Source organism: Centrocercus urophasianus, unplaced genomic scaffold (assembly GCF_019232065.1).
Source record: "Centrocercus urophasianus isolate 14NV4802_14NV808 unplaced genomic scaffold, USGS_Curo_1.0 seq_27, whole genome shotgun sequence".
NCBI lineage: Eukaryota > Metazoa > Chordata > Aves > Galliformes > Phasianidae > Centrocercus > Centrocercus urophasianus.
This window is the reverse complement of record NW_024884833.1, coordinates 6,924,309-6,950,968: the sequence shown is the minus strand read 5'-3', so window position 1 is coordinate 6,950,968 and position 26,660 is coordinate 6,924,309. Positions and strand designations below refer to the sequence as shown.

Genomic DNA, 26,660 nt, shown 5'->3' with positions numbered 1-26,660 from the left:
CCCGGAAGGCAGAGAGAGCCCATTTTATTGACAGCACGTTGAGACTGGATTCAAATGTTATTTATTTTCAAAAGGCAATGGTAGCTGTTGTTAATAATTAACATGCCTGTGCATACCACAGTCTTTAAGCAACCACAGCTCTCTAAATGCTCTAAACAGCAAAAACGAATGAGCAAAAGGGCCAAATTAAGCAACTCGATGTTTTCTGTCAGCTCTTGAGAGGCTCTGCCATCAGTAGCACAACAGCAGCCCGAATCGAGGCGTTAAGGAGTGGAAATGCGGTGTGATACCCAGGCACGCCAGATTATTTGGTTTACACCGTGCCTGGTGTCTTTTTTCCTTAATGAATATTTTAAAACTTTGTTCATTCTTAGAACGTTTTCCTGTTCTGAAGCTACTTTGGCAAAGCTGGCTGTATGATGCTCAGTGCTGGTATGTTCTGAAGAGGAGTAATGCTACTGATTTAGTATACTCCCTTTTACTTTTTAGAAGAACAGCAGAGAACACAGGTGGCTGATGCAGAAACCTACATCTGGAAGCAAACAATGCTTATGGAATTACTCACTGTAATACTGACCACCTGGTATAATTACAAGAATAGTATTTTTTTTTAATGAGCAAACTGAAGAGAACAGCAGCAGCTCTGTATGGCTCATGCCAACAGATCTGTTCTTTCCTGATGTACTTTATCCGTCATCGCTTAACCTGAACTGCAGAAGAGATCTGGAATAAACTACCATTTGAAAAAAAAAGTGTTTGTTCATAGCTCTGTTCATTCTGCCCCTGGGGAAACAGCCTGCAGCATCTATCTCCACAAATCTTGTCTTTATTTTAAGATGGCCAACAGTACAGTTTACATTGACGGTTTGGCATAGAGAGAGACATAACTCCAAACAACTTTTCTTATTTTTAAATGAGTTGAACAGTCTCAACAAGCAACAGAGACTGGAACATCTGTTTGATAAGGTAAAACTGTAAAATAATAGTGTTAAACTGATGTGAATAGTGGTGTGCAGAGTGAAATTAAAATGCCATTCCCAAATGCCACAAGACACAGCTTGCCCATAGTCCCCGTGTCCTGCCAGCAACACCAACCGCTGGGCATCTCTTTCTGAGCGTCTTCCACCCCTCTCATGCTTCCTTCTTTATTTTCAATGTTAAGTATTTCGGCAGGCCTCTGCCTTCCTTCCAAGAACTCACTCCTGCAGACTCCCTCATGTTCCAGCACTGGTTAGTACAGTGATGCAAAGCTGACAGTAATTACACAGGATTTCCATGCCGTCCCCCTGCCCCACCATTCCCCAACCCCTACTCACCTATGAGTTCTTCAGAACATGTCTATGTCCAATTTCCCAAGCTGCTAAAGGACTTCAGGAATGTTAAAGAACAAGACAAGATGAGTTAATGTATGGAACAACCCTGCAGACAGGAGATATCATTGCTTAAGAGTTACCACAATCAGAAAGGACACTCAAACAAGAAACGTCAGCTAAGCATTTAGGCACATAACTCATGTTACAACCATCACAGATGGAAAGCAGTTGTGCTATGCTAAGCTCCACTACCTGAATCTATACAGATTTCTAGAGGACTGGCTGGTACACAGGAAATGACTTTAGCAAGGTTAGAAATGCTGAGACGTTCAGGCTGTAGGACAGGAGCAAACACTATCACCAGCTGCAGAAAGGGTGATTAGCTGTTGAAGAAAACTCTGATACACCTTAAGAAAAAAACAAACACACCTCCCTTTCTCCTGAGCATTCAGTATAATTTCAGATACCAAAATCTGCCTTTCAGAAGCATTTTACATGTTTTCCTCTACTGAGGACAGAGCAACTGTTCTGTGGGGAAAAAGCCACCAGTAACGCAAGTATTCTTATTAACTGTCTGTAATGAGTATCAGAGGATTTTCCTTCAGGTCTTCCTTTTCAGAGAAACGAAGAAAGAAACAATTGATACGACATCAGGTTTGTAACTGTGGGGCAACCAGTTAATACAGGTAAGTTACAGAAATAAAAAAACACTACAGAAGACTTATTTTGTCTTGGGGCAATATGAGAAGTCTGACATCAGGATAAGAATTCCTCCTGTGCCTCCATTCACAGGCACGATGGCTGTTTAAGGCCTTGCCCTTACTTAGAATGCCATACCAGTATTAGAGCAGAAATGAGTCATGTCCTATGATTCACTTTGTATACATGGATAAGAATCCCTCCTTTTATCTCACTGATGCTATTCATCTTTCCCAGTTAGATTAAAACACATTGTTATTCAGCTAGATAAAACCAGGAAACAGTTTGCATAAATAGCAGTAGTGCTACAGGAGAAGGGGAAGGCATCTCAAACATGAAAGCTGAAGTGCTCTTAGAAAGGCCATCCTGGCTAGCCAAGTCCTGAATAAAGCGAGCATTTTAAGAAACACTAATAATTCAGCATAATATGCATAACTGTGGTCTTCATCATCACACATGGAAATAACACCTTAACACAATGAGTTCTACGTGCAGCTTCATTTTGGTGCAAGTGTATAAGAAGAGAGAGTTCCAAGGTGACCTGGCAGTGGCCTTTCAGTATCTCAAGGGAAGCTACAGGAATGAGGGAGACAGACTCTTCAGTGGTGTCAGTTGTGACAGAACAAGGGGAAATGGCTTCAAGCTTGAAGAGGGCAGATATAGGTTGGATATACAGAAAAAGTCTTTTACAGTGAGGGCACTGGAACAGCTTGCCTAGAGATGTGGTTGATGCTCCATCCCTGGAGACTATCAAAGAGGGGCTGGATCAAACTCCGGGCAACGTGATGTAGCTGTGCACATCCCTGTTCACTGAAGGGGAGTGGGACTAAATGGCCTTTAAAGGTCCCTGGCAGCTCAAAGGATTCTATGATTCTATGATGATGAGAGGGCATGGAGAATGAGTCTCAAAATATGAATCAGATACACGTTGATGGGTAAGCTGCATGCGAATTACTTGGGAAAGTAGTTTTTTGAAAAGTCAAAAAATAATTAGACAAGTTGTATGTGATCAGGCAAAGGAAGACCCGGGAGGAAACATCCCCAATTCTCGTATTAGGCAATGAGCATCTATCCAGGTTTGTCTAAATAGCTTTTTCAATTACTAGGAGACAGATCAGAATATCATCACTTCCCATGCATTGTATTTTTTAAATTTTAATTTCAAATAGCAAAAAGATGTCCTGTTTTAGCCTTCATTTGAGAAAAAAAAAAAAAAAAAAAAAAAATGTTATATACCAGTTACGAATCATTCTGCAGCTTCTATTTTAGATAATACTGGCCTTTCGTATTTTGATTTAAAAACCAGTTTGTGTAACAGTTTGCACAATTCACATGATCACAGTCTGCAGACTCAATCATGATTGTGTTCCAAGGAAATGGTACTTTCTACTTAATTCATGGTGAGAAATAGTTGGTACAACATACACTTCAAATGCAAGTACAGGGCAATGATGCCATCTGAAATTATCCGCATGTGTAAAATTCTAGCTAGCCAAAACCATCCAGACAAGCTAATCAGAAGTGTCAGAATGAGCAAGAAAAGTAACTTGCATTGAAACATCTTACACCATATACTTATAATACAATGAAAAAATATTTTATGTTATCACAGTAATTAGTCAACAACTGTGCTTCCATTTTAAAGGCAATTAAGAACAGTCAGTGGCAATAATGCAACACTGCAAGTGTTAAAGCATTCTCGAGGTTCAAAATGTGTGAAAGCTTTTAATTGCTTCCATGTTGCATCGTGGTGAAAATCTAAACCCACTTAAGAAATGCAGCAGTGCAAATTTTTGCTAGCACGACACAATCTCCATTTACCAACTAACATACAGGCAATAAATTACATCTTTCTGCTCTACAAAGAGTAGAAACAGGAAGAAAAAAAAAATCACAGGAAGAGAATAAAGTATTGGCAGAGCTTGAACACTGCACATCAGCCTTTTTGAGTCACATGATGCTTACAAACACACAGACCTGTAGGTAATTTTGTTCAGAAAAATATCCCGATGTCAAAGAATATAGAACTTGGAGAAGTGAGCAAGTTCTGCAATACTGAGAGAAAAATTACATCCATCTTGCAAAACTAAAAGTTCTCCTCTGCCAGTCATTTCCTGTACGACATGTTCAGTTTGGCTCCCCTGCATTATTTACTTGCACTAACACTAAAACCTTATCAATAGCTGCAAATTTTAATACCATGCATCACAGTACAGTAACTTACATCACTGTGATTCACAGACATTTCTTGTTTAGGGTTAATATCTCACCAAAAAATATGGCTTCTGTGCACTGGGCAGAGGTCACCCGACGCCAGTCCTTACATCCGAACAGGACCGCAGTTGATTTCAACAGTAAGAAAGTAGAAAATGCAGTGATGGCAATGAATGGACATCTAATCTATCTGTACTGCATGGATACACATTCAAGCTGCATCATAGAAACTCAAAGACTGAATACTAGAGAAAAAAGTATATTCTCTTCATGTTCTCGCACATAGTGGTGTCAAGAAAAAACCAACAGAAATAAGCTCAGGTACTCAGAAACCACGGAAGCGCTGGTGGTTAAAGTCTTTAAACTTGCACGAGGTAGCACATCATCAGGTATCTTCTTTCCCAGAATATATTAAGCAGGATAAATCCAATTTAGTTTTTAGTGCTGCTGAAAATTCTTTTGATAGTAGTTCATGAAGGGACACTCTATCATGAGAATATACCCAACTCCGTCCAGTCCAGTCATAGCGCTTGGGCCCACTGGAAAGCAAAACACACGCTGTGAGTACAGGTCATTCATACGGAAATGCTGGAGGCATGCACTTATAATGTAACCCAGAAAGTGCCCAGAAAGACTGTGAAGACAGATGTGCAGGCTGTGTGAGGAAGCAAAGCAGAAAAGGCCAGAGCTGGCAGGAACTGCTGCGCCATCTGAGAGACTTGTGTGAAAGGTGGCAAGACGTAGCAGTTACTCCAAGCCGATACAAGCTCCTGTCCTTCTTGCTATTGGCACTAGTCTCCCCCACTTCCTCCATCACCCACATAATTATCTCATACACAACTATCATCAAGGGATGCTTGTGTGAGGCTCAATTAATGCTGTTGATTAGTTGCTTTAGCACAGTTATATGCAGATAAGACAGCAGAACACTTATCACCATTCTCACTCACTTTCTGGATGCAATTTACCATCTGAATGCAAATATGTACTGCCATGTGGGAGTTCTGCATTAAAAATCTGTTTTTCCTTCTACTACTATATAGTTGTTGGCTTGATTCTTCATTCTTGCATTAAGTGTCAAGAAAGTAAGAACCAGAACACCTGGGTTCCATTACAGACTTTTGTAGCCACCTAACTCTCCATATCTGAAACAGGAGCAATGGTTGAAAGGTGCTCACTACCTCTAGCAACAGCTACAGAAGCTATAAAAAAAAAAAAAAAAAATAAAAAAAAAAACCAGAAGGAAACAAAATGTTCAGCAGGGATAAACAGGTGAACCATCACTCTTATGCCTGGACTTGAGCTCATAGATAGGACACAGAGTGACTTAGAACTCAGACAACCTGCACACAGGTCTGCTAGATGGCAGACTGTCCTATAAACACACAGGAACAACCTGTGGCTTCTCTTCAAACACACACACACACACACACACACACACACACACCCCAAAACTAATCTGAACCTCAAATACCCTGAAGTATTCACAGTATTTAAATGAGTTTTTAAACCACTAACCAAGCTATAAGAAATAATAAATGACTTCCACTGCTATCTCACTTGCTGCATGTGAATGGGGATCTCCTTTGTCTTTGCAGCATTATCATGTGTTCGTACTGTCTTACACCCAGAGATGTTACTTGCTAAGTATTAGTAATAAGAATTAGCAGTGAAACACTGCCACAGTTCTCTGAATCCCCAAAATACTGTACAAATACAACGTTTTCATTTACACACTTACAATTTAAGCAAGAATCTTGTGAGCTCTACAAATGCTTACAAGGGCTAAATGTTATATTCTCACACAAAGCCTGCATACATTTTTAAAGAATAAGAGGTACAGTATCACCTTAAAAGGTGCTGTGTAAGGTTCAAAAATCTTTCCAGTCAAAGGAGTTGCATCAAATTACTGCAGTTGCACTGCTGCCAGATTGCACACACACTTTTTCCTCTTCTCAACTTGTCAACAAAATTAGGCTCAAGAAAAACAAGTTCACTTGGGTGTACTGACACACGATAACAACATAATGAACAATACTCAAGGAAATTTCACTACTATCAGTTAAGGAAGCACAAAAAGGAACACTTGTTGATGAATCATTCTTCATAATGCTGAAAAAATGCCAAGAATTTTCAGGTTTCTCCCTTTTTCTCACTAACAGATCAATTAAAAATGCTACAACTCCAGCATGTGCTCACAAATTCCACATTCCAGTGCTTGGATGTCTTAGCTGAGATTTGGCTCCAGATAGGTAACGAACCTCTGAATTCTGGCTTCTGTAAGCAGATGAAAACTTTGTGTCAGCAACACAAAAACCAGAAGCAGAATCCAAGCCCAGGAATTTTGTTTTGTGCAAAATACATGAAATGAATGAATGAATGGTGACACACAGCCTGCATCTGTCTGAAGAATAAGCTTGTTAGGCCAGTATACCTTAAAAAGTCACATACTTGTTGGTAAGTTATTTAAAGTTATTTAATCGAAAAAAAAAAACAACAAAGCATTCTGGGATTGGAGAGGAGTTGTTAGTAGAGGAAGATGACTCACAAAATAAGCTGTGCACCAAGCAGTATCTAAGTTTAATACAGCAGTTAGAATTTTCTTTAGGCAAATTTCACTTTTATTAAAATTGTTTCTCTTGAAATCTGATTTATTTTTTTTCTTTTTTGTCTTACACAAACCTTCTACAGAATTCAACTACTGCAAAACTATTCCCAGCTTTGCAATTAGTACACTCTCTACAAACAGCCTTCAAGAAGTGTGCCTGCATAGCTACTGGGCATGCTCACAGTTTCCAGCTAGCTGGTTCCTTCACCAGTGACAGCCACTGACTCCCTGTGTGCTCTGTAAAGAATGGTGGCAGAGGACACTTCTTTTTTGGAAAGGGAGTCAGCTATAATATCTTCTCCACATATCTGGCTGCCCTCCCTGTTGAAACCAGCTAGAAAAACTAAATGGATCAAAACAGAGCATTAGAGAAGGCAGAGGAACAGCTAGCCAAGACTCCCATAAAGTGCAGAAGCTTGACAAAAACAACTAGTAGGAGAGCACATAAAGCAGGAAATCCTACAAGCTTAAAAGGGAAGGAGCCACCCTGTCTAAATACAAAAAGCAGTTTAGATTATAACATCACCATCTCTCCTTTTCCAACAGAGCTTTTCTGTGCTTTTTTTAACCATGCCTGGCTTGGTTTTTTTTGTTGTTGTTGTGGTTGGGTTTTTTTTGTTATTGTTTTGTTTTTTTCACCCTTTTAGTAGGTTATACTCTTGCAGACATTGGTTTCAGACTGCAGCAGCACACGAAAACTCTGTTACACATCTCCTCGACTAATTTAGGCATATCAGCATACTACACCATGCCACAAACCTCACTAACAAATTCTTAACAAACATTTAGATTAAACCATATTTAGAGCATACGTTAAGGAACGGGGCTATTTGTGGCATTAGATAATCCAATCCATTCAATGCTAAGAAAAAGGGGAAGCACATTTCCACCCCATTTTCAGGTGTGACATACCTCACACGTAACTCACCTTGTGGGAGAGGACAGCCAAATCTGCCGGTTAGGTGTTTGCTTATTGATTACATATGTTCCCATGTCTCCACCTAATTTAACTGTTAAAACTCCACTCTTGAATCACAAAGAAAATAAACAGAAATTTAAATTTGTAACCTGTTACTTGACAAGAAATACATAATTGCAGTAAATAAACAGAAACTCGCACATCTGCGCTACACTCCCAAATATTGTCCAGGTAACAATAGCCTGGAAGAATTAAAGTTATGAATAAACAACACGTGCTAATATTTAAGACAACCTGAATATTTTTGAGCCTGACCTAGACTTCAAACCTTCTGGTTAGTTTTATTTAGTGTTTGTACCACTCACAATAGCACTGCTCAGAGAATGCATCCGAGCCCTGACCTGTGATCTTGGAATAGCTGGTAGTTTGTTTTAGAAAGGCTGAAACACAACTCAAAACCAACATTTTCCAGGCATGAGCTGGTGTGTTTCAGAGTCAAGGATCTCTCTGTGTAGAGACTGAATACCCAAGACTCCCAATTTTACTTTTTTTTTTTTTTTTTTTTTTTTTTTTTTAACTGCAACAGTTCCCAAGAGAATAAACACAACACAACTCTTCACTGCAATAATTCTGATGAAGTGCCTAGATCCTGAATCACACCTTAAAAATGTTCCCCTTTTGAACTCCAGAAGGCCTGTTTTCTTTCAGGTGTACCAGTGTTAGGCCATGATCCCAGCAAGAATTTCTGGTCTCCCTCTCATGCACATTTCTAAGTGACAACATGATTAATCTTTTTGACATTCTCACGAGCATATGCAGAAGAGGAGACAACAAAAATGTTCATGCTCTAACTTGAAACAAAAAAAAACCCACAATATTTTGACACAAATTAACTGACAAGTGATCTGAATTTATGTTGGTCAAAAATTCAACCTTTACAGACTGCAATTTGATGATTTGGGTAGAAAATGTGGTCGCATTTAATATATAGTTTTTCAAATACTTCACAGCTTCCAGCACAAAAAAGCTTATCTAATGGATCTATATGTTTTACACCTTAGAATGTACTACTAGAGCTACTCTTACTTCTAATGCTACTACCAATGTATAAATAATTACCTATCATTTTCAACTACCTAATGCCCTCCCATCTTACTTTGTAGCATGCAGCAGCTTAGTGCTTTCTTCTCCTATAGAGTAATTAAATGTTCCTAATCTCTGACATATCTTGGGAATTATCAGCAGTGAAATAATACTCTCAAGGTCTGAATTCTTTATTCCAATCCCCATGCTCTTCTTGTGCTTGATGATACCCCTACAGGCGTGAGCAATAATATATACATAAAGGCATGACTGGTTACTGCAGCCATCAGGTTGCCCAGTCAGTTATATTAACTGGAAATTGCTTTAGAAGTACAAGAGTAGGTGACTTCTCTGGTCATCATGACCTCAATGTTTTCCATACCTCAACAGTCTTAGATCTGTAGAGATAGAGCAGAACAAGAGCACATGGGGATAATTAGCCCTGAATATGGCTACAATCATGCCAGCATTCTTCTGTGGGCTCCTTAGTGCCATATAGTATGTATTCAGGATGATATTAAGCTGTGTACTGCAAACACACAAACCTATTTGTAAGCAAATCGGTTTGTGAGGAATTAACATTTTTTCACCAGTGCTTATAGTGTCAGCTGTTGGAGAGTGCTCTGTCATTGCAAATTAAATAAAAGTCAGCTTTTATTGCTGGTTTTAAAACTTTGAATCATGTATTTTGTAATACTTTTGAAACACCAGAAGACACAAGTTGAGCTTTTAGGAACTTAAAATACAATAAAATTGAATTGTTTCAATACTCTTGCATGTGTTTTGTGCTACTGTATGAATGTTTGTGACCTCCTGGAAAAACGTACCTATTCATGAAAGGAGACTCTGCCCTCCCCCTGCCTGGATTCAAAGTTACAAACTGCGTGAGAAACTGAAGTTCCTAAGAACTCACAGGTGCCAGACGACCCTTCTCATGCTTGCCACCTCGTGGCATGCTACAGTACTGGTCTTGCTTGTGTGAAACAATCCTCAGTAGACTTACCTGAGACTTCTAAGATGACAGTCATCACAGAGCCTATACTACGAAAGATTACTTATTAAAAATTAGGATGGATGTACAGATAATTCTGTCCAACCTCACAGGGAGAGAATGTCAAGCACAAAGCACTCTTCTGTGCCTGAAGATAAAACTAGGGCAGACAGATGACTCACAATTCTCATGCAATGAAGTGTTCAAAAATACTGAAGAGGTTGACGATAATCTTTTTGCTCATTTTTGTCTGATATGCCAAAACATGCTGAATAATAATGGTTAAGCTATTCACCAGAAAAGTAATTAGCCGTAACATTGCACATTTGATTAAACCAACAAATAATACTTGTAAGTGCATCAGTGGTATCCAACTAACAGTGTTTCTACCCTAGCTATGCAAAATGAACAGTGAAGAAGAACAGAGTAACAAACTACAGGGTTGATCTGTTTGTTTAGCACAGTGCAACCCAAATCACATGGCCCGATATCCTGAGCACTGAACCCTGACTGATGGGACTTGTGGTCAGCAATCTGAGTGGTAAGATATGAACTGACTGCAGCAATTTTGCAAAACAGATGAAACACGTTGAAAGGAAGACCTGTGCTGCAGCTGTCAGTGCAGGGAGAAACACGGTTTCCTCCAAGTCACGTAGAAGCTGCAAGATACAGCCCATTTCAGGACTTTTATATAAAACTGACAAACTCCTTAAAGAAACACAGTGGCATTTCTAATCAGCCTGTCACCTCTGTCAAAGAACTTGAGAGGGTGACCTACTAAAGCCTCCAACTGTCAGGCTAACAGCTACCCTGCCTCCCATCGGACTGCAGCCTTCCCACTGTGGCGGACTCGCTTCTCATTTTTTGCAGCTACCTGCTGCAATGTAGCATCCTCTGTTGCTCTTCTCCAGCACAGCCACATCAAACACACTACGTAATGCCTGGTGGAGACCAGCATTCCTTCTCAGTACTCAGAGCGATCACATAAACTGCTCCACCAGTAACATACAGTGATGCACATGCACTGTGCCATGTAGGTCCACCCTAGCATTTACCTTGAGTGAACTGACTGATGATGCTGATGATGCCTGAGGTCAGCGTGAGTTTGGAGAAATATAGAAAGAACTAGAAATCAGTTTTCTTCTCCTCTTAGTATAGAATAGTAGATGAGCCCATGTCTTTTTTTTTTTTTTTTAAACAGAATAAACTTTCTGTAAATCCTCAAATTATACGGACCACAAGCTACTTCTTAGCAAAAGGCATAATTTTAGCAGTAAAGCTGTAAATAAATAAATAAGATATTTTAAGTGCTGGTACTAAGGTGACTAGTGCAAAATTCTCTTCCGAAGTAAAAAAAAAAAAAAAAAAAAAAAAAAAAAGAAATAAAAAAGAAAAGAACAGTCTACTGGAATTAGAACGGTTAACAAAACCTTTAAAACATACCCCTAAAGAGACATCATAATCTTCTGGGGTAAAAGGCTTATCTGTGAGGTCTTCAAAGAAATCTGCCAAGGATTCCAGTGTTTCTTCAGCCAGTTTTTCATAAGTGGTCTCATCTAAAGAGCTACAAATAACACACAGTCACATAGTCAGGAGGGAGGGAAAACATGGAAGGTGGTATTTTATTACTGTGTTTATCACAGTGAAAATATCAATATTGTTTCACAGTTAGCATTACGTCTAAGGACACAAATAATCATCCTCCTTATGGTAATGGAGGTTACAATGCACCTTACATGAGGAGGTGGAGTTTTAGTACTTGAGCAGTATAGACCTCTAATTAAAGATTGTGTACTATGTGTATAAAACTGTGTTGTTTTATAGATATCATGGCCCCTGAGTATTAAGGAGACAGACCCAGACTTCAAAACACAGTCTTCTTATGAAAATGCCGTGCAAGAAGCACTGTTTGAGGCCCCACAAATAGATTCCAGCACCTCCTGTTGAAGCATATACGCCATTTGACAATAAGGAAAAAAATACAGCTACAAGCAGAGCTTTAGAAACATCAATGTCAAATGCTATCACTACATGCAGCATTAGATTTCTCAACAGGGATCAGCAATGCAATCCAGGAGTGGGACATCATCTACAATGTGCACATGAACTAATCCTTTTACAATTACCTCCTTCAGAGAGACTCAAAGCACATCTATAGCCCATAATTAAGGTTTACAACACTTGTGAGACAGCTTCTGTTATCATCTTCAAGCAACTAAAGAAGTGAGAACAAAGTCTAAATAATTTTAATTAAGTAAATGTAATCTAGTCACCTACATTCTCCTATCCGTAGCAGTCATTTTTAACTGAGTGTGTAGGTGGGTATCTCTAGCAACAGACAACTGGGTGAAACCACGTATTTTGCTAATGGGTGTGGCAAAACAGCTGTTACAATGAACTGAATAGGTGACTCAGTATCTTCCAACTGACTGGAACGTTTTGTTCTTTTTTAAGTTTCTTGTAAGACAGTTGCCAAAAAACGCTGCACACCACTTGAGTCATGGATGCCCCGGGAACACCTACAGATGTGGAGAACTGAGGGCCTTAGGATCAGGTGGGGACTCGCACTGTTCCAGGTGCCTAGCAGCATTCCCTGGGCCTTCAACTGCTGCACTGCATGAGAAGAGGTCTCTCGCAAGCATCACATCATGCCGTGCCACTGCACATCAGCAACTCCACATTCCCCAATGTATGTTATTTCTCACCAGAGACAGGATGAGGGGAAATGGCCACAAGTTGCACCAGGGTAAGTTTGGGTTGGATATCAGGAAACACTTGTTTACAGAAAGGGTCGTTAAGCACTGGAATAGGCTCCCCAGGGAGGTGGTTGAGTCACCATCCCTGGATGTGTTTAAAAACTGATGTGGTGATCAGGGACATGATTTAGAGGAGAGTTGTTAGGGTAGAAAGTTAGGTTGTGGTTGGACTCGGTGATCTTTAAGGTCTTTTCCAGCCTGACCAATTCTATGATTCTGTGAGAAATGGGGAGTTGCCCGTGTTTAGGCATGAGTTATTTCCCACTCACACCAAATGATTCTCCCTAGAACTACACTGTTCCTGTTCACAGCTGTGTTGTACGTTACATTAGTTTTGACAGTCCTACCAGCTGTTCAAAGACGAATGTATATTCATATGAACAGAAGTATTCCCAGAATATCCTAAGAACGAGATTTACCTTTTGTCATTCAGAGTTCCTGTACTTCTTAAATTCATGAAGTGAACAGTACTGCTCCTCACCTCTGAAGCATATTGCAATTGCTGCTGAAAATAAGTTAATTAAAAGATGGAACGTGAAGACCATGAACTGTACATTGGTCACACAACCAAATGGTTCCTTGAAGGCTTTGTCTCCACATTAAACATTCGTATTTTATATTGCAGAGCAGAATAACACAGAGGGAATCCTCCACTGACCTAGGCAGACTGGGGCACTCTCATCTGTTACAATCGAAGTCACACAGTGGAGAACCAGGAAAGAGAAGAACTATTTCCTCTTCCTCTAACACAGAATTACTCTGCTCGGTTCGGTTCTCTCCAGCACGGAGCACAGACCAGCGCCGTGCGGCCGCAACTCCTGATGCCGATCAAATACACACCGACACCTCCGCGTTTTCGCCACTCCCGGGGTCAAAAGGCACGGCGCCACGCCGGCCCGCAGCGTCAGGCCACGAGGCCGCGGCTTTCACCGCTGTTCGCACTCCCGACGCGGCCGCACTCGGTGCCGTCGGAAGCTGCCGGCAGTCCCGGCCTAGCGGAGGGGCGGGCCCGGCGAGGCCTCGGCCGGCCCCTCGCGGTGGTGACCGCAGGGGCTGAGGAAGCGCCCAGCCCGACGCCGCGCCCTCCCCGCCCTGGGACCGGCCAGCACCCCACCCGCCCCGGCGCCGCCGGCTCGCCCCCTCCCGCCCTGGGCGCAGACCGCTCCCTCCCCTCGCACTCACCGCCCGGCCGCGGACAGCAGCGGCTGCCCCCGCCCTCGGGCCGTCCCCGGGGCCGCCGCTCCTCCGCCGCGCCGCCGCCGCCGCCCACCGCGCCGCACGCAAGGCAGCGGCCGCCCCCGGCCTCCACATGCCGCCCCTCTCGCTGCGGAAGAGGCCGGGGAGGAGCCGGCGCCGCGCTGCCGCTACCGCCCTCCGCCGGCGCCGAAGAGCAGCGCGGAGCCGGGTGCCGCGGCTGGGATTTGAGCGCAGCGGGCGACCCGGGCAGAGCGCGGGAAGCCGACTCCCGCCGTGCGGCGCCCCCGGCGCGGGTAGCGAACGAGCGAACCAGCGGGGCGGTCCGAGCTGCGGAGCGCCCCCAAGCGGCAGGTGTGTGGCGGTCACTGGCAGTGCGCTGGGGGGGATAAACGGAAAAGATAAAGGCGACGCGGACAGAGCGTTGAGCATAGCTGGAGAGGCGAGAGATAAGAGCTAGTTCTGATGTGAAAGTTTATAAAAGAGCGCGTTTTGTGTGGGAACAAAAACAAATTCAGATCTTCCCAGGAGATGGGGCTGTGTGGATCTGTGTGCTCGCTGCATTCCCCTCCTGGAGTGGTACATGAAGAGATGCTCTCTTGTTCCTTGAGGACGGATCCCACGTGCTTAACACCTCTGGAAGAAAAACAGTGATATTTTCACAGCTGTAGTAGTCTAAATACTGAGGTAAGGCTGATAGGGAAAAACTTTCATCAGATCCAATAGTACACTCATAAAGCCGCTTCTTTTTCATACGTCGGTGAGCAAAGCAGAAGGAAGAACGGCAGATTGTTTGTTTTACGTGTGACATTTGATTTAAGGAAAAGGTAGCTCTTGTTCACACTGTTGTTCCTATACAGCATCCTCAGATAGGTGTTTTCTGGCAGTTTCCCTGTAATTCCAGTGATTTGTGCCAGTTCCAGTGATTTGATAGGTCATGAATCATGAATTAGTGTAGATGGAGCACTTTCTTCATTATTAGCAGTCTCATGTATCAAAACTGCCAAGAAAATGTCAACAGTGTTCACACGAGGGGCAAGAAGAGGGCAATTTTGGCATGCTTTTATTATGGCTTTAGTCTTGATTTTTGTTCCTTAATGTTCACATCCCAGCACTTTGGTGTCAGCACTTAAGCTGGCTTGCAGTAACTGCCCAGCAGCTCCAGGTACAAAGCAGCTGTGAGACCAGGTCTCGTGCCCTCACTGTGGGCAGAGCTGATGTCCTTTTGCAAGCAAATGCATGCATCACAGCAGAGGGGTCAGCAAATAGCCTACGTGTAGAAAAGGCGGTGCACTACCAGCTGCTCGTTATCACCACCTGTCGTTCAGGATTGGACAAGTAGTACTGAGTTAAATGAAGTTACCCGTGCGTAAAGAAAGTCAACAAGAAAACACATTTTGGGTCAGGAATTTGTATTCTCAAGCTGCAGAGTTTTAGGGCTAGAAAGTGAAGTACTAGTTGTTTGTTGTTGATGTTTTTGTTTTGTTTTTAAACTGGGAATGACTATTAAGAAAGAGCTGCAATTGTGTGTGCTTTAGTGAAGGTTTCTCAGTACGCTCCATAGTCTGTAAGGATTTCCTTTTTCAAGTGCTCGATGACTGTTTCCATTTACAAGAAAATGTTAAAGACACTGTACACTAAGGGTGGTTCGTTCTCTGAATCATTTATTATAGATATAGTGGTTTCAGACAGAATGGCTGCATTAAATTTGGTGTCCTCTGGAGTCTTCTCATGGACAGATGATTGGGACACTACTGGGAACATTGGGGAAAATGTGACAAATATTTGCTTTCTGGAGGTTAACCTAGTGCTGAAAACCTTTTTATTTTACTCCCAGTAAAACTAATGATAATTATCTACTTTGCATATGTCCACACTTTAAATATAGTACACACTATGCATGATTGAACAGACACTTCTAATCTACAAATTTTTTTCCCCTTAGGGCATGCAGATTTGTCCCTAGCATTTCTGTGAGGAATGACACAAGATCGTTACCTTGCTGAGACTGAGCGATCCAATTTCAAAGCATGGAAAAAGGGTAATCATGAAACACAGACCCTAGGTTAATAAAGAGGCTCTAAGAAAAGACATCAGTCCATCGTTACTTTTCTCTTTTCTGTGCATAAGGAGAAATAACCTCCTCCTTGTTAATGTTACTGGATTAGATCAGTGCAAAATGTACCAATGCAAAATTCTTCAGGGATACAAAGCGGAACTTTAGGAATTAAAGTGCCAAATTCTGGCTTGGCAGTGCAGCAGGTTTACCTGCACTTACTCCTAGAATAGCTACTGCTCTCTGTAACTTCCATAAACTTTCAAAGCGACAGCTACATAGCTTTTTCTTTTTGTTTGTTTGTTTTTAAACACTGTTGTATCAAGGTAAGAAGTCTTTTAACTTGTAACTTGTGCTTGTGATTGTCTCTCAGCTGCAAGGGAAATTAAGGGAACCAGAACAGTATCTGAATTTGTCTTGAAACAATTGCTCATAGAGAAAAACTTGACACGTTGTTATGAAGCACTTGAGGCACTGTTTATGCCCTTTGCTTTTTCCTTTCCCTTTGCTGTGCAACTTTAAGATTCCCCCCTTCATTAAAGAGCTGGCAGAAGGTAAGTTCAGATGCCATCTTACAGACTGGTTGATGCATCTCTTGAGATGCCTCTCAAGTCCATGAGACATACCAGAACAGGAGCACACTGACAGCTGAGATAGTCTTGAGAACAAAATACTTTATTCATCAATAAAACTATAGTTTACAGTAGTATTTACTAAATAAATTATATAATTTCTCTCTTACAAGAAATAAACTAAAATCAAAAATATTTCGAAGACAATATATATACACAACATAAGGCCTTGTTATAAATAACATTTTTTCTTTTCACCGACAGTGAAAATGTCTTTAAAGGCTTATTTTCATATCCCATGTGCAGAGGCTTACCTTAACCCTCCTATCAATTCCAATTTCCACTTCTGTGGATCTAAGCGATTAGAACTGAAGGGTGAAAATATGCAAAAATTAATTTTATTCACCACTGTGCTTATTTTTAATAGGTAAAGCAGATAATATATTTTGTTTGCATAATTACAAGATGCATGCAAATGAAATCACTAGAGAGCCAATAAGAAAATATTACTTTCAAGTCCAAAAAAATTGATTGGCAAGATAGTAGAAAGCAGCTCGAACACACAGGTCTTCACAGTTCAGCAAGCAAGAGCAGATGATAGAAGAGTGTGGAATGTTTCATGTCACTTTCGCCAAGTCTACCCATTCTTTCTATAATTCAAAGATCCTAACAATTCTTAGAACAAGTTCAACTGATTATTACTCCGTCTACAAGGCTCAGCAAATCAGGAGTGCAGAAAGTGCTCTTCGTTAATCATGGTCACTTCTCTATCTCAGTTTTCATTCTTGTGTTTTTTATTACTGTAAAAACAAACAGAAAAAGAAGCTAAGTTAGAAGTTGTGTTTATTTGCTTTCTTATAGAATTATAAATTGGTTACATATTTATTCCTCTGAAGAAGCTGAAGCACAGTTCAAGAGTGATCCTCTAATCAAAATCACCAGGTACTTCTCTGTACAAGAACCAACCCCTACAGTCTTGCAGATGTTGCATGGCACTTAGATTACCAAAATCCAACCACTTGTTTATGCAAAATGCTGAACACTCTGGGCATCACAGAAGACAATCCAAACTGAGAGCACTCAGCAACTCCTAACTTTCTTTCACTTGACAGAAGTACCTGAGGCTGATTAGAAGCGTCAGGGGGGAAAAGTGCAGTTTTTGCATGTCTTCTGTAAAAGTCCTGCTAGCTTCCACAGGATATCCTCTGTTGAAAAACATAGCTATCCAAAACTCTTCAGACACAGCTGATGTTCTCTATCATTCCATTTCACAAAAAACATGACAATATTTGCGAGTTTCATTTTCATTTGCATCCAAAGAAGCAGCTGTTAAATAATATAAACAGTCGATTACTCCTTACTATCTCTACTGAGTCACAGATGAAGAGAAGCTGTTCTCTGCTGAACAACTTATTACTAGCATTTACACAATAGTGTATTTTGCTGAACAAAATCTTGCAGCGAATCAAACGTATCTCAGCTAATGTATTAAATGTGGAAAAGGACACAAAAGCAAACCGAAGACAGCTGGACTGACCCCACTCTAGAACCTGATAAAAGTACAAAGAAGATGCAAGTCTGTATTTATTAATCAGGTTTTTTTAAAGTCCCTTCCAAACTGTATTTTTTCAGTACAAGCGTCTAACTAACCTTCAAGTATTTCAGTAACAATCTAATCTTGGCTGTGAACAGCAACAATGAAGCTCAGAAGGCATTCTAAAAGCTTATCTTACAAAAATGAAAACCCAAAGATAGTTAAGATTTCTAGCATTAGACTTTGAACCTTAAAGAAGGGTTTTTAAGTGCTGCAAACTTTAAGCTGTGTTGTGAACCACTGTTATGGACAGGGCATTCACAGTCAATTCACTGCTGATGAGCAAAGTACTAGGTTCTCAGAGACTATTCTCTGTTTGGACAGCACTTCTTTCCACTCTCAGCAATAATGCCAATGCTCACTTTTTGCTATTCCAGCAGTACACAATTATAACATATGCATTTTTATTAACTCTTATCCTTCCAAAGCATTTCAGAAGGATGAAGGATTGAAAAAATACCTGCAAAATTTGCATTACAGAATTGGAAAAGATAGCCCTGATAGAAACATAAAGCAGCTGCGTGTGAGTCACAGGAACGCTGTGCATACAGCAGGATTTAAATATCCTTCTGTGTGTCAGGTACAATCCACTTCTGTGTGCATTACTGTGGTAAAGTCTACAATGGAAGGCACATGACATGAGCATCTCTGTCACCACTGCACAATGTGTGGCGTTATTTTGATGTAAAAAGCAGCATTTTCTGATGAAGACTGCATTTGACCATAGCAATTAGTTTCATATGATAATTAATGGCAAATGATAATTAATGGCAAATGACCCCATCAGATGCCTTCCTGCAATAGCTATCTGAGATCTCTCATGCTGGTTCTATAGTGTACTTTCAGTATTGGGAATCTTTTTGTACTTCAATTGTCTTCCCATGGATTTGGTTTTGAGTAAATTGATTTCTCCATATAGTGCATTAAAATCCTTAGGGCATGAGAACCTGTAGTTTAGCAACAATAGAAGCTGTCATTTTAGCACCTGGCTTACGCAGGTAATGTACTAATTGCAATCAGAAATGACATGCTTTTAATCTACTCTAACACTTCATTCCATTATCTGATTTTCATGGAAGTATTGTTGTTGCTTTTTATGTAACATTGCTTCTGCAAAAACTCTTCTACTGAATGATATTCAAAAGCTTGGTTTTTGTTTCACCTTGCATCAGCCTTCGGTTTTATGAGAGACATAGGCTTATTTTTCCCCTGACGGACAAGATAATGGATAATTGAATACAGACATCAAATAGGTAAGAGAGGAGAGGAAGAGTGAGTTGTTCCTCACTGTGTGGAACACCTAAATCTTCCCTCTTTCAGCCTTATGTAAACCCTGCTTTGAGGAAAGGGTGCTTAACTGGTTCCAGTATGTGCACAGAGCACATAAGGATTTTTCTGCTCTCACGGGAAATTCACTCAAAATGTCTGTAAGTAAGGAGGCCTAAATTCTTTTCTCACAGTACTGAAGTTAATATTCAATCTGCTGTCTTTTTCTACCAGTATCTTCAACGGAAATAGCAAAGCTCCAGAAAGAGCAATGTGTCAAAATATGAGGTGTACATTGTAGTGTGACTGTACATTTAATTGCTTGTTCTTACGTGCATCCTGCCTGGGAAATGCTTTAACTTCAGTCCTGGTTATTATTGCTTCACAACACACTCTGAAGAAATCTACAATATGATTAGAATTGAATCAAATGCTGTGGAAGACAGAGAAGCAAGAAGTTCTTGAATGAAAAAGAAACACCTTGTCAAGGAGTTATGGTAGCACGTACAACCCCATATAATAACTGTAAATCACAGCCTGAACCACTGATTGAGCACCTGGGGAAAGCACCTGGTCAGCCCTGGGAGCACAGGGGAAGGCAATTCAGCTGTGTGACCAGAAGGGGTGGAGCCTGGCTGCTACAGTCATTGCTTCTTGACCACTACATCCCTGATAAAAAGTCCCTCCTCATCTTTACTCTGAGTATGGGAAGGCCACAATGAGGTCTCCCCAAGCCTTCTCTTCTTTAAGCTAAATGTGCCCAAGTCCCTTAGCTTTTCTTCACAGGAGAGGTGTTCCTGCCCTCTGATTGTTCTTGTGGCCATCCTCTGGACCCGCTGCAACAGCTCCAAGTCTGACTTATGCTGGGAGCCCCAGAACTGAACGCAGAACTGCAGGTATTTATTTGATTTGAGGTAAGAATTCTTTTTTCTCTGCATGGAAAGTTCACACTAGGAGAGCGTAAAGACTGCTTATCCAAAAATAGCTGAAGGAGTGAAATATTTCTAAGAGACAGTAATTGTGAAGATGAGGGATTAGATAGTAAACTGGCAGTTGGAAGGGGTTGAATACAAACTATGAGTGTTCAAAAGGAGAAACAGGCACAGTACTAACTATAGGAGTGAAAACAGAGGAAAAGAAGCACAGTGAAGAGTAAGAAGAGAGAGACGTGTTTGCCAAATTTCCAAATAGGGAGAGGCAAGCACTTATCAGTCTATTTAGCTATGCATCTACAGCCACAATACACACAAAACAGATCTCCAGCTAGGATTTACAACTTCAGAATCCTATAGTAAAATTGGTATTTAGTCATAAGCCACAGTATGGGTAATTCTGAATTAACATTATTATCTGTGCAATTCATCTGAAAAATCACAGCTGTACTAACTGGACTTCAAATATGCAGAGCTTGCTCATCACAGCAGTTACTCCTTCTTTCCACTCTAAACCTTTTCAATCCTTTGCAGCCCTCTTTTCAGTGGTAGTGGCTCCTAAGTCATACACAAATAACAGCGGGTAATGTTACATTTCCACGTAACTATTCCTTTACTACCAAGGAAACTTCTGTCATAGTTAACACAGGAGTTCTCCTTCAAATGAAATAGTTCAGTAATGAAATCCTATAGGCAGGATATATACTTGTTTAAGATCTGCATTTACCACCAGCTGATTTAAGCTGTAGAGCATCGTAATGGAGCAAACTTATGTCTGTCACTCTACTATTTACGTGCATATTCTTATCCCACTGTAAACATAACAGGTATCAAACTACTTACAGTGAAACAATTATCACACACAATCACAGGGGTTGGAAGGGACCTCAAGACATCAGTTATCCTATTTCTTAAGCCTTACTACTCTGACTTCACTGACACTGTAGTCTGTCACCTGAGAGAACAGAGGAGTAGTTTTTAATTTCATGTTGCTCTTTCATGGACAGAAAGCTTAACACTGCGGACAGACACAACAGGGTGACTTAAGGTGGGGTTTTTTTTCTTTTTAATTACCTAACTGAAAGTACTGCTTTTCTCAATTTTAGATACCTTAAAAACTGCACTAAGGTCTTTATGGTTGGCTGATCTACACAATGAAACTTTTGCAGTGTTGGGTCTGTATTTCATACTAACCAAAGTCTTTCTTTTCAGAAAGAAGTGGTGTCTGTTAGGCAGCTTCAGGAGGTTAGACTGTATGTGATTTACTTGTCCATTTCCTGCAACATTTCAGGATTTCTGAGTCTTTACAGACTTTTCAAGTCAACATCGTATCATCAACAGGCCTGTTTAACACAAGTCCTACAGGAATAAGCTGATTTAATGGGCTACACGAAGCCACAGTTAACTAAGTCAATTCTATTTCCAACTGGCTGCTTGTACTTGCTACTGTGTTGATTCAGTTGAGGCAGAACAGACAAAACCTACCCTAAGCATTGGGTACTGTATTTACCTAAATGTTGCTGGCTTAGTTAAAAAAAAACAAAAACAAAAACAAACAACTCAGTTTTTCTTTATACAGAGAATAGCACAGCAATCAGGCAATATATACTATGTACAACATACAACATATTCTGTATTTCACTGTATTTCTTATGGAAAAAAAAAACAAACTAACAGTGAACACTTAATAATAAATGCAGGGAACCTCTACTAAAAGGAAAACAGCCATGCTTGAGTGAAATGCTTGTTAACAACCTAATTAATGATTGCTTTTTCACTTCCTCTGTATATAATTCTTGCCACAAATGTCATTTCTTCATGAGTACAAGATCTCTAGCATAATGTCAGAATTGTTTATGTTTGAGGAAAATAAATCCTCAGGTAAAAAGAAGCAAGCAGCACACTGCTTCCTGTATTCATACTGAGTTTTTCTAATGGGCTTGCAAATGCACAGAACCTCACTCAAATGCAACTAGCAGTGGGTGTCCAGTGCCTTTACATTTGTGGAATGTGAGCAATTCCCATAGTTTTGTCTGTTAATTTTTCTTATAAGAACTGATGTAATGCTGATACATGGATGGTTTAATTGCTGCAAAGTGCTGCTTACACAGAGCCAAGGATGTTCAGCTCCTCACTCTGTCCAGACAGTAACTGGCTGTGAGTGCAGAAGGAACAGCAGGACAGGACTGCTGACCCAAAGTGACTAAAAGGATAAGCTGTACCACATGGTGTCATGCTCAGCTATAAAAGCTGGGGAGAAGAGGAAGAAAGGAGATGTTTGGATTCATGGTGTTTGATTTCCCAATAAACTGTTACATGTGACGAGCCCTGCTTTCCTGGAAGTGCTCAAAGATTTGCCTGTTGATGGAAGTAGTGCATGAATTCCTTATTTTGCTTTGATTTCACATGCTGCTTTTGATTTATCTATTAAAGTGTCTTTATCTGTCCACGAGTTTTTACACTTTAACTCTTCTGATTCTCTTTGCCACCCCTTTGAGGGGGGTGATTATGCAGCTCTATGAGTGCATTCCAGCCACCACACTGAAGAACCCTTCATAGCAGAAAAGTAAGCAATTCATATACTTTGTTATTGATTTATATACTTTATATTGTGCTTGCTTTTCTTCAAAATCACTGACGAAAATACAAAGCTTGTCTCCCTGGAAAAATTTACTTTCTCAATTGTGGAATATTAGATATGAAGACAAAAGATGTTTTGTTTCCTCCTGTAAGCACGAGAAGCAAGTAATAAGCCACTCCCATTCCTCCTACCATTACAGAAAACCTGAAAGAAATTTCAGTGTAACTCGTTATTAACACAACAGAAATAGACAGAAGATTACTGAATGATTTGTTTTGCAAAGATACTTAAGCATATGTCTAACTTAAAAATACCTCAAAGAACCTCTGGTTCTTTAAGTTCAGTATTTATTCAAGTCCCCTGCTAAGCCTCAATCAGAGAAATAACAGGAAAAAAAGAAGCAGACTGACAACTTACCAAATAGACATCCAAAACAGAAGCATTATCGTTTTCCGTTTCCAGTGTGCTCTGTTCTGATGTCAAATAGATGGCACTATCTTCTAGAGTGAATGTTGAACTTGAAGGCAACTCTTTACTGGAAAGAGAAGGGAGACTACAGTCAACAAAAAAATACAAGTTGCAGAGAGCTCAGCCACAGCTGAAATCTTAAAATAAATTTCTCCCTAACAACTAAGCTTCAAATACTTGAAAAGTAGAAAAATAAACAAGTGTAAGTGTATAGGTAGTTAACTGGGGGCGCACATTTTACTAATGTGTGCAAACCATGTTATTTCTACCTTTGTTGTAATTAGAATGTTATCAAGAAGTAATACTGTTCTCGAACTCTGCTGGAACAATGAATCTATGCCACTGTATCAGTGGGGTACCTTCATTAATTTCTACATCACAATGGTATAAATCCTAGGAACTTTTTTTTTAATTTAAAACAGAGGAAAAAAGAGACTCAGTAATAAAGCACAGTAGTATTGGACTTTCTCACATAGATAAGACATCACTTTCAGCCAACAGTTCAGATGGGATAGTGAGAGAAGAAAAATAGTGCATAGTAATTAGTACAGCTCTGCAAGCAAGGAATGTTGGCAGAAGAGGTGTGCTGAATTATTTCAGTCAGGCATATGATTTATGTTTGCTGCTGTGGAGAAAGAATGCGAAAACACGAACACCTCCACACAAGAATCCTGTTCTGTAAATACTTGGAACCACAGAGCTGAAACTGTCCATGGTGCTTTATTGGATTTAAGCACCTTAATCTCCCACCCTTACCAGCTGTCAGAAATGAAGGGACTTCAGTTTTGTAGAGCCGTATTTCAAATGTTCTTACCTATGTACACAAGAAGTGAACAGCTAACAATTCTGCATTATAACCGGCTGTTAAAACATGGCCACAGCCATCAGCCTGTAAATGGGGAAAGGAGGATTAATTTTCCCCTCCCTTTGCAGTATTTCATGGTTTAGGTATGTTCCAGGTTGGACATCAAATCAGAAAGGGTACAACTAGAATCCATAGCAGAAAGCAAATAAAAATGCTCAACAAAATAATGAATCATCAGTCATCCTCATGTCATATTAGTATTAAGTGCACAATACCACATTCACCACAATACTCTGCTCCTTTTACTATATAGTATATCCCTTCAACTGTAAGACTAACTCATTTGTCCCAATGGTGATGCAGCTCCCATTGGCTTAGCAGCAGTTTCCTAACACCCTCTATTTGTATTCTATTATGGAACATTTCAGTCATATCAGTTTTCTGCCAACACTACATTTTACTAAAAGGAAAGGGAAGGACAGGAAGGAAAGAAAGGAGCTACTGCCAAACACTGACTATGTTTTTATCATCTCCCACAAAACAAGCTCTGGCATTAAATACACTATTTTTGGTGAAAGAAAAAAAATCGCTTTTGCTTGCTTGCATAATTTTGACAAACAGGGATGCTCAGTTCAGGCCTCAGAATGTGCCAAGGCCCATGTAAGAAAATCATGTGCCAAAGGACGAACATGAAGTGAGCAGCTACTGTATTTATAAAAATGTGCAAAGTCAATGGTCAACCCTTCTGGAAATCAGTGCTCTGCATTACTATGAGCAGGTCGGGCAGTCTGCAGCATATACCTGGCTTTTATACCTGTATTATGTTAAGTATAAAAGAAAAAAAACCTTGAAATAGTTATTTGCTATGTACTAAGCCACATCACTACTGTGATTTAACTTCTCTCACTCAGAAAACTTCTGGCACCTGCACTCAGATGAAGTGAGATTTTCCACAATTCATACCAGTGCGCTTTATTTTAGAGCCTTCTTGGATCAGAAGGCCAAGACCTAGAGCTACTGTTCTTTTCTGGTTAATTCACCAGTTTACTCCTGTATCTACTTTCCTTTCTGCCTTTCCCACTTCCCCATTAGAATGCACTAGCTTGTTGTGGGTTTTTTTGCTGCTAATTTGCTAGTTTGTTAAGTTATCATCTACTTTGCTTCACAGTCTGCCTTGCATTGCAAGCAACAGCAAAATGAGTTCAGCGCTGGGATGGGATTGTTAAACTACCTCTCTATGGCATATAATAAAGACTGCCCTCTGCCCTTCAGAGCATGCCTCTTTTTATGGTATGCAAGGAGACATGCAGATCTGCCTGCTGCAGGAATCCACTACACAGAGAGTAAGCAAATGAAGGCTAACACACAAACAATACGGAAAGAGAAGTCCCATTAATGTTACAGCTTGGTTATTCATTAGTGAATTTCCTAAAAAAGCGAGAACATATAGAAACAGATAATACTGTACAGAAATGAAAGGGAGAAACGGGATAGAAGAAAGTACAGAGTAAACTTGCACAGAAAACCAGCATGGAATAAAGGCCCCTGCACAAAAACAGGCATGAAAGAAGAGGCAAAATAATACAGAGATGCTGCTCCATATTTTAATTACAATCAAATCCCCACAACTTATCTGCAGGTAACAATCTTCTTGCTACTGTGCCTTTCACACTGAATAGTGAGAAATCAACTCTAATACTCATGTATGAAGAACGGCTTTCTACAAGAAGTACAGAAGAACTGCTGAATGACAGAGCTTTCTTTCATAAATCCTAAATTCAATAACCAGAGACTGGACGGATTCCAAAAATTCTCTAAGAAAATTCAATTCTCTAAGAAAACTTAAAATGAACATATGCAGTCCATTCTGGGAAGCTAATCAGTAAAGTGCATAAAGCAGAAAGTGGAAATTTAACGTCACTGCTATCCTAGTCTGCATCTGGAGCCCATGCTGGAGGAAAGCAATGACTTCTGCCAGAAGCTGAACTCTGCCACAGTTACAGTATACTGCTTATGTGCAATAATGTAATAACACCTTTTTAGTTATATCTTTTTAGTTAGAAATGATTTCCATGGCAGAAAACCATGCTTGTTCATTGAACCTGCCTTGTAACAACAGCATGAAAAAATGCATCCCCAAGATAAATATTAACAAGATTTCCAATTCACCTATGAAAAGTGAGGAAAAATAAGTTTTGCTTTGTTTTGTTTTTTTAAGTCTGTTTTAATGTCCTCCTGTTCTCAGAAACAATAATTATTTTGACCTTAGGACTAAACAAGGGGAAAAGCTGTTCTTAGGACCTTCTAAAACAGAATACTTTAACACACTGAATAGGAATAATAAAAAAGCTCAAGTCTTCGTCTTCTTCTTTGGTAGAGAATAAAATAAACCCTGCATTTTTAAGAGTCCTTCTGATTCGTTCTCCTGAACATCAGAGGCAAAAATTAGCTCAAAAAGTTGAAGTTAATTAGGGTTTGCTTCTTGGAAGTATGGAAAATGGGGTTTGGGATGCAAAATCTTCAGTAAGATTATTACATAATTTCTATACAAAATTTTAAGAAAATTATCAGCTTATTGCATCATAACCTTTAAAATGTGTTTATAGGGG

At 40.2% G+C, this 26,660-nt stretch overlaps 2 protein-coding genes and 1 long non-coding RNA gene across 5 annotated transcripts in view; 1 reads left to right on the top strand and 2 right to left on the bottom strand.

The window, feature by feature from the left end:
• Positions 1 to 3,214: 3,214 nt before the first annotated feature.
• On the bottom strand, positions 3,215 to 13,894 carry FXN (frataxin). Its single transcript, XM_042826733.1, has 5 exons — positions 13,766 to 13,894; positions 13,003 to 13,088; positions 11,271 to 11,391; positions 7,763 to 7,860; positions 3,215 to 4,765 (listed from the first exon to the last, which is right to left on the bottom strand). Exons 1-5 carry the CDS (start codon positions 13,892 to 13,894, stop codon positions 4,612 to 4,614), a joined length of 588 nt encoding a protein of 195 aa, XP_042682667.1. The 3' UTR covers positions 3,215 to 4,611.
• A 171-nt stretch (positions 13,895 to 14,065) lies between these two features.
• Positions 14,066 to 15,974, top strand: LOC122164701. Its single transcript, XR_006170294.1, has 3 exons — positions 14,066 to 14,131; positions 14,306 to 14,464; positions 15,723 to 15,974. It is a non-coding gene; the product is annotated as an uncharacterized LOC122164701 (long non-coding RNA).
• A 569-nt stretch (positions 15,975 to 16,543) lies between these two features.
• PIP5K1B (phosphatidylinositol-4-phosphate 5-kinase type 1 beta) overlaps positions 16,544 to 26,660 on the bottom strand; it is a 100,594-nt gene continuing 90,477 nt past the window's right edge. For all 3 annotated transcript variants that reach the window (XM_042826890.1, XM_042826891.1, XM_042826892.1), the window contains exons 14-15: positions 23,196 to 23,313; positions 16,544 to 17,205 (exon numbers count right to left, since the gene is read on the bottom strand). In XM_042826890.1, coding sequence (XP_042682824.1) covers positions 17,203 to 17,205; positions 23,196 to 23,313 — 121 coding nt within the window. In that variant the 3' untranslated portion in view covers positions 16,544 to 17,202. The remainder of the gene's footprint in view (positions 17,206 to 23,195; positions 23,314 to 26,660) is intronic.